Genomic DNA, 8,044 nt, shown 5'->3' with positions numbered 1-8,044 from the left:
CCTGCCCCGACAGGCTCTGGGATGGGCACAGGGTATCACAGGCTGGTCGCATGCAACAGCAAAAGGCGTGCCTCTCGCGCCTGGCCCTCCTGAGGGCCTCGGCCCCTCCCCATCAGGTCCTAGGACAGCGCCGGCGGCCACCCCGGCACCCCAAAATAAGATGACAAACGAACAGGAACAAACCAAAACGGACAAGAGCCACCCGGGCTGGAGGAGGAGGGCAGAGGCCCCCTGAAGGGGACTGGGGGGCTCATCTTATGAATGCATCAGGCCTTGGAAGTTGTGAATGGAAGGCGGGAGGGCCGAAAGAAGAGATGGCGGGGGCCTGCAAGGAGACTCGGGAGGAAGAGAAAGAGCAATCATGCAGCTTGGGACAAATCTTTTGTTGCTTTATCAGATTCTCAGTCCATCAACTGGTGTTTGCTAAAACCGGGATAGGCAGGGAGTGTTGAAGAGAGTGCGCGCGCGGGGAGAGAGAGATCGAGAGAACGGGCATCACCAGCTGCCCGGGGGCCTTCACTTTGCAGTCATCATCTGTACAAACTCTGTGGAGAGAAAGACAGGGAGGTCAGCAGACAGCGGGCTCCCCCAGCCCCCGCGGGCACGCAGACGGGGCCGGCAGCTCACCTTCATAATTGACCTGGCCGTCCCCGTCAATGTCGGCCTCCCTGATCATCTCGTCCACCTCCTCGTCGGTCAGCTTCTCGCCCAGGTTCGTCATGACGTGGCGCAGCTCTGCGGCGCTGATGTACCCGTTGCCGTCCTGCGTATTGGGGGACAGACGAAGGCTCTGAGCATGAGGCGTTCGTCTGCCTGGCGTTTTCTTGGGGGGCAGTGGGAGAGAGACCCCAGCACATCCGTCCCGGGTGTCAGGGGAGAGACAAAGGCTCCGAGCCCGAGGCATCTGTTCGCCCGGCTCTCTCCTGGGGGGCAGCGAGAGAGAGACCCCAGCATGGGGCCTGTCAGTCACCTCCCTTGGCAAAGGCAAGGGCTTCCTGTGGTGGCAGAGCAAGCTGGCAATGGGGTTGGCATTGGAACCTTGCCTCCCAAAGTGGTGACTCCGGTTAGGCGGGGTGTTCCGCGAGCCCTCCTGTCCTGCTCTCTGCCGGAGTGCCAGAGCCCCCAGGGAAAGCCTGCTCACCTTGTCAAAGACACGGAAGGCCTCTCGGATCTCTTCCTCGCTGTCCGTGTCCTTCATCTTTCTGGCCATCATGGTCAGGAACTCGGGGAAGTCAATGGTCCCGTTCCCTGCGAGGTGGGGGAGGGAGGGAGATGCTCTGGGCCTGGGCCGGAGGAGACGACCCCAGGGCCCTGGTCATCCACCCTGGAGGGCGGCTCCCTGGGGGCACTGGGAGGGGGCTGCCCTCCAGCCCTGGGTGCGGGCTCACCATCTGCGTCCACCTCGTTGATCATGTCCTGCAGCTCGGCTTCAGTGGGGTTCTGCCCCAGAGACCTCATCACTGTCCCCAGCTCCTTGGTGGTGATGGTGCCGTCCCCGTCTTTGTCGAAGAGGGAGAAGGCCTCCTTGAACTCTGCGGTGGGAGGACAGCGAACCCGAGGTGAGGGCACGAGGAGGCCTGAGTCAGGCCTGCCTCGAGAAACAGGAGGCCCAGTGCCAGCCCCAGCCTCTCGCCTCTGTACCGTGGACAGGCCCCTTCCTTCTTTCCAGCGCCCCTCACAGAGCACCTGCTCAGTGACGGGGAAAACTGCCTGCTCTGCCCAGCTCAGAGGACATGGGGGCAAAATGGGCTGACGGTGGCCTTAGAGCCTCTACATTTCTTTTTGGTCCCTGGCTTCAGTCTCTTCCTCGAGTGATGAAACGGACCAGTGTCCTGGAAGGGAGGAGAGCCAAGGAAGCTTCGTCTGAAGTGTGCCAGCCAAGGTCAGCGGGCCAAGAGAGGAAAGGCAGGAGAGACTGCAGGACGGCGCTATGCGCCACGGCATCTCGCCCGATGGGGACAACCAGCCCGGATCTCAGCTTCCAGAGGAGCCACGTGGGGCGGAGTGTGGGGGCGGCCGGCAGCGGAGCACGGCTGATGGACTGTGTGGGGTAGGCGGGGTGGGGGGTGTGGAAGGAGAGGGGACGGCTGCCAAGCCAGGCGGCCGAGGAGCTGGGGGTGCTGAGTGGGAAGGCCACAGCTGGGCCCGCATCAGGAGCGGGAGAAGCACGTGGCTCCTGCCCTCCCACTGGGCCCATTTTGGCACCTGGTGCTCCCTGCCCCCAAACCCTCAGGGAACAGATGCCTGGCAGCCTATTCCCAGAGGGTGTGGGCTGGGGTGAGGCGGCGGACAGTTCGCTAATGGGGATGGGGGTGGCGGGTAGCATGGAGCGTGTGTTGGTGTCAAGCGAGGGCAGAGCTGGGGCTGTGCGTGGCCGGCATAGGAGCCACACGTAGAGCCGAGAGGCTTTGCCCCAGCCTGAGCCTCTGGGCCCCGGAGACCCCGAGTCTCCTGGGGGATGCTGGCGCCTCCCTGTGCCCAGGCCTTGTTGTTCTCAGGGGTCATGCAGGCACCCTGCGCTCAGGATCTCTGAACAACAACGCAGTTCTCTGGTTTTCCTTGGTGGGTCTCCGTAGCCACCCACCTGGGGCCAAAGTTCAGAAGCTGAAAATGTCGGTGGAGGGGGGAAGGGAGGGGAAGAAAGAAGAGAAGGCAAGTCCACTCCTGCCTCCCGGACTTCAGAAGCTGGGCATTCTATGCTTGTCACATGCAGCCTGTTGACCCTGACAGTAAAGCCAGGTCCAAGGGCTACTTTGTGCTGGCCCATGGCTGTGGGACTTAACTGGGAGCTGGTCCCTGTCCTTTAGAGTAGCTCACAGTCTGGGGGGGCGGGGGAGACAGGACACAGAAACCTTCTCAGCACACAGTACTTCCTGTAGCTGTGGCTTACTGGGCTTTAGGGGAGTCTACAAAAATGAATGACATGGGACTCAAGGACTTCTTCAAACTTACTGGAAGATACGTGATGGCTCCCTTGTTCATTTAGTTATTTAGTCAACAAAAATGTACGCAGCAACCATTATGCTGCAGGCACCAAAGGCACAGCAGGGACCAACACACAGAAAAGCCCCCAGTAAGGGACTTGTCTAGTGACAGGTAGATGCAGCCGGCAGACATCAGAGATTAATTTCAGATGGTGAGAAAGGCTATTAAGGAAACAGAGAGTAGTGGAAGGCTGTTTATTTGAGATGGGACCAGGGAAGGCCTTTCCAAGATGACATTTGAATCAAGACCCAAAGGAGGAGAAGGACCTGCCTGGTGCAAAGAGCTGGGGGAAGGCACTTCCGGCCCAGGAAGAAGCGAGTGCAAGCATGCGCGAAGGGCAATGCAGAGGTGGGTGTGATGAGCCCTCTCCTGGGTGGCTCCTGAAGTGGGCCAGGAGCCCCGAGGGGAGTTCACCTTCTGAGCCTAACTGGCAAGAGCCAGGACAGACGGCCAGGCTCGCCCTGCAGCCACTGATTAAAAGGCCCGGTGATCCCTGGCGGGAGGGGAGCACAGCCCTGCCACCTGATGAGGACCCGGCTCAGGACTGTGGGCTCTGGTGTCACTGGCGCGCTCTCATACACGGGAGCTTCTCTGTCAGATGCCCTCCTGGCTGCAGTTAAGACTCAGCTGGGGGTGCAGAGGCATTCGTGCGGCAGGGTGAGGGCAGGAAGGGGGAATGGGGGAGGGAAGGAGGGAAGCAAGCTCACCTGCGATCTGCTCCTCGGTCAGCTGGTCAGCCTGGAAAAGCAGGAAGGAGAAAGTTAGTCACAGGTTGGCACATCTTTCCTTGCTCAGCCCGGCCCCCGCTGGTGCGGCCAGCTCCACATGGCAGTCCATGTACCTGGGCAAGGGCGGTCATGCCAGAGCCAGGACTGGGATCAAGTCTGGTGATTTGGGAGGCTGGAGACCCAGGACCCGATGACACCCCTGACCCCAGGGTCTCCAAGCAGAGTCAGGGCTCTGGAGCCAGCCCCGGCCCAGCTGCACCTGCACTGGTTCCCATCTCGGCGGCGTCACAGCCGCTGGGCGCCCAGAGGCTGAGTGAAGGGAGCAGTTGCCCTGGAAGCCTGATCAAGCAGCTCTTCTAGAAGGCTCCAAACTGAAGCAGGCCAGGCCCAGGGTAGGCAGCCGGCTCTTTCCTAGTTTCTATGTCACCAATGTGGAAGCACCAGGTCCAAGCACTGCGGATCCAACTGGCAACAGTTCTCCCAACTGGTGTCTGTGGAGTGCCTGAAGAGCCCTGGGCAGGCAGGGGGCAGACCCCGCTCTCTTCGCCACGGGGCACCATTCACTCCACTGCTCCTTTGGGGCAGGAAGGGTGAATGCTGGGAGGGGACCGCAGCCGGCATGACGCTGGAGGCAGAGGCTGGAGGACTCAAGTCCCCTCCCCCTGCTGCGCTGCAGTTTGTAACCCTCGCTGGCCCTGGCCACTCTGGGGCCGGGCCAGTCGGGTCGGGCAGCCCTTGCTGCATGCTGGGCTTGGGGGCGGGGCAGAGGAGAAGCAGAGGCCAGCCTGTCCTGAACCAGCCCAGAAAAGGGATCCTCTGGGGGAGGAGCCACGCGGAGATGGAGCTGAATCCCAACGTTTAGCTTTAGGCAGTAAAAGAGGAATTTTCCTTGGGGTCCGTGAACGCTGCCAGAAGGCATGGCTCGCCCTTGGACCACTGCCCCCTTCCTCATTTCCTCTTACAACTAGGGGAAGGGGCTCCACATCTACAGCAGGCTTCCAGCTCTGAGTCTGAGAGCCCCTCAAACTAAGGCGTGCCACTGTGTGCACTAGCGTTATTCTACACAGAGGTTCTAGAACTTCCTTGGGAATCTAGCAAGAGCCCCACCACCCCCTCTTCTGCCCCATCCCAAATGTGAAGACCAATCACATTAGAACAAGTCTGACATGTCCTTTTTCTTTTTTTCTTTTAAACATAAAGGAAGAAGGACTTGAGGCTAAGCCCCAAATGGGTAGAACAGGAGGGGAAATCAGGGTGATGATTACAGAAGGGAAATGGCTAAGGGAGGGGGAAGCAGGAAGGTAGAGAAGGAAACACACCACACATGTACATTCTGGAAAAGTCCAAAGTCTAAAGGGAAGGTTAGGAGGCCAAATGGAGATGCTTCTGCCTCGCTTTCAAAAGAGACCCAGGGCTGCCAGGCTCCCGCATGCCAGCCTGGCAGCCCCAGGCCCATGAGCCCTTTGCTCCTCTGCTTCCCTTGGCTTCTATGGGCAAAGAAGCCTGAGCTGATCGCCTAGGTCCTGACACCCGAGGAAGCTGCTGGGGGAAATTGAGAAGACAGGATGGGCTTCTGTTGCCAAGGCCAGGCAGTGCCAGGGGCGTGGAGGAGGGCTGGGAGAGGGCTGCCCTCCCCCAGCTTTCATCCTTTCCCCTGGCCAACGTGGTAAGGGCTACCCAACCAGGGCCCTTCGCACCCCTGCCACATCACCCTGGGCAGCACCCGCAGGGGCTGGGGGCAAGGAGGCTGGGGCAGGTCGCTGACTGCCCGAGTGGCGCTGAAGCTGGTGTCTACTGCTCCCTGCCGCCAGGCTGCAACGCGCAGAGGAGGTACTGCCACTGTTCCAGGCTTGCTGCAAATAGGCGTGGCTCTGCCTGCAGGGCCGTCACACTCCCTCCCTCCTCTTAGGAGACCCTCTCCCCTGCTAGGGAAGGAAAGGGCCCAGCTCCCAGCTAGAGATCTCAAAGCAAGGCTGCTGCCCAGACAACTGATCACTGCCAGGGATCCCTTCCTTCTCAGCGCTTTTCCCCTTTCCAGATCTGCAGATTTTCAGCTTTCACCAAAAACTACCTGCAAAATAACCCAGCTGGTCCCCTGCTTCCCCATCCCTTTAGGCTCCAGCAAGAGGCTGGACAAGAAAAAAAAAAAATCCTGGGGTGGGGGAGGGAAGAGGGTATTATTTCTCTGCCTTGCCCCAGCCCCCAGCCAGTGCCAGGCAGCAGTGTTAGATGAGATCAGAAACCAAGGCCAGGGCCCCTCACCCGGGCCAAGGAGGAGCCACAGGGCTCAGGCCAAAGTCCAAAGCCAGTTAACAGTGACTTGTCCCACCCATACTTTGCTGATTACAAAGGGAAAGAGAAACTAGTGGGGCCAAAGCTCAGGTCTTATTTGGCAGGTGGGGGCCTCCTGGCGCCTGTCAATGATTTGGTGCCCCTTTAGCAAGGCTCTGCTGGGGGAAAATGGGGTAGCGGCGAGAGGAGCCATCAGGCCTGTGTCAGCAACTATGAGATCTGATACACAGCAGCGGCTGCCTGTTCTCCCCAGCCTTGCCAGGGAGGATGGCTGCACACGGTTCCGAGGCTGAGCCTGGGGGGGCTGGGGGACTGTGGGTGGCAGGGACCAGGAAAGAACTAGTCTGCTGGTTTTCTCTCAAAGCCCAAGCTGTGGGAATTAACAGAAGCACTCAGGGAGGGCTCCAAAAGGAACAAGTGGCCCTGGGGCCGATGAAGGGATCCCTGTGGAGGTCCTCTCTGCAGCCCCCACCCCGAGGCCACAAGAACAGGCGTGCGATTGTCGCCGACGCCACACTGTACTGCACTGTCATTCGGCACAAGTGAGGAGATGCAGAGCGGTGCGTGGAGCTGGAGACCAAGATAAAACCAGCATTCCTGTTTGGGAAAAACAGCTCTCTGCGTCTGAAAAGGGCAGTGAGCAGGTGAGGTTCAAGGCTTTAAAAGCTGGCTCATTTGATGCATCCCAAACTTTGCTCCTCCCCACCCCCATTTCATGCGGCTTCAGTGCGCAATAGAGGCCCCAACAACTCCGCCCACCTGCTCCCACTGCCGGGTGTCTCCTGCCCAGCCCCATTCTTCCTGGGAAAGGGACCCTTGAGCCACTCCCTCTCGCCTCTGCAGCCCACTCCCCATCCAGACTGAACAGTCTTTGTCCCGGCTTTGCCCTGGAAACTTCCAGGGAGCTACCCACCACATCCACCTCCAACCCTAGGCCCACCTTGGCTGCCATTCATTTTCTTTAACATGTCCCCGGATCGCCTTCCATCTCACCTCCCACCACAGAAGCTGAAGTTCTCTCCCACCCCTCACTTTGAAAACCCACCTCCTCATGAACCCAAATACAACAACCCCCTTCCCCCAAAAAACCCCCAATCTCCCTTCCTAGTTCAATAGTCTTAACCCAATAGGAACCTCAGAACCTTCTCTGGCTGCCCCTGTCCCCCCACCACTGACAAGCTCGGCACCCCCTTTTGACCCCTTCCCCGACTCCATCCTTTTCAGTCCCTGTAGGCTTCCAGGGCATCTTCAAAAGGCTTCCAGAGCATCTTCTAACCTTGGCTGCCACCCACCCCAGGCTCTTCCTTCCAGAGCATGCACCTCACCCTCCTCCTCCTTCCTCTGCAATGTCGGTCTTTGGAGAACCCCCTTTTCTCCCCTCAAGGGTCTGATCTGCAGAAGCGACCCTCCTCCCTGCCTCCTGGGACGGCTCCCCCTCCACCCAGGCCCAGCTAACCACCACCCCCTCTTAGGGAGTTCCCCAGCAGCCCGGCTTCCCTCCGATCCCCCTTCCTTGCTACCTATTAAGACCCAAAATCCTTTATCAGGCCACAAATCACCTCCTTCCCTAGCCAATGGCTCTTACCTCGGCCCCCTGGAATCCAAACACCCCACCTTAGCGACCAAACGCCTCATCCTGGGTCCAAGAGTCCAGATGCTCCATCTTCGGCTCAAATGCCCCCCTAGAGGGCTCAAGTGCCCTTTCTGGGGTCTAGACACCCCACCTGGTACTAACTGTCGCTTCTGGAAGTCCACAACTCCCTTTGGGGAGCCAAACGCCCCACTGTGGGTTCAAATGCCCCCGATCAAGGGGCAGAGAAGGGTCCAGAGCCGCTCTCCGGGACCCAAACCCTCCCCCCACCCCACTCCATTCTGAGTCCACTCGTGCTCTCAGGGGTCCTGCTCCGCCGTGCCCGCCTCAGTGGCCCCAACCTCGGCGGCCCTCAGTCTCACTCACCATGGCGAGAGCCGGGTGTCCGGAGCGCGGGTATCAAGGTTCCTCCGGCGGCGGCAGCAGCTGCAGCAGCTCGAGCTCCGCC

At 59.8% G+C, this 8,044-nt stretch overlaps 1 protein-coding gene across 1 annotated transcript; it reads right to left on the bottom strand.

Annotated features, from left to right (window-relative positions):
* Positions 1-368: 368 nt before the first annotated feature.
* CALM3 (calmodulin 3 (phosphorylase kinase, delta)) lies at positions 369-8,044 on the bottom strand. Its single transcript, XM_010852637.1, has 6 exons — positions 7,963-8,044; positions 3,693-3,723; positions 1,389-1,532; positions 1,142-1,248; positions 628-763; positions 369-545 (listed from the first exon to the last, which is right to left on the bottom strand). The coding sequence occupies exons 1-6, from the start codon at positions 7,963-7,965 to the stop codon at positions 517-519; spliced, it is 450 nt and encodes a 149-aa protein (XP_010850939.1). The 5' UTR covers positions 7,966-8,044; the 3' UTR covers positions 369-516.

Source organism: Bison bison, unplaced genomic scaffold, assembly GCF_000754665.1.
Source record: "Bison bison bison isolate TAMUID 2011002044 unplaced genomic scaffold, Bison_UMD1.0 scf7180017864313, whole genome shotgun sequence".
NCBI classification, from domain to species: domain Eukaryota; kingdom Metazoa; phylum Chordata; class Mammalia; order Artiodactyla; family Bovidae; genus Bison; species Bison bison.
This window is presented reverse-complemented; position numbering and strand designations above follow the sequence as displayed.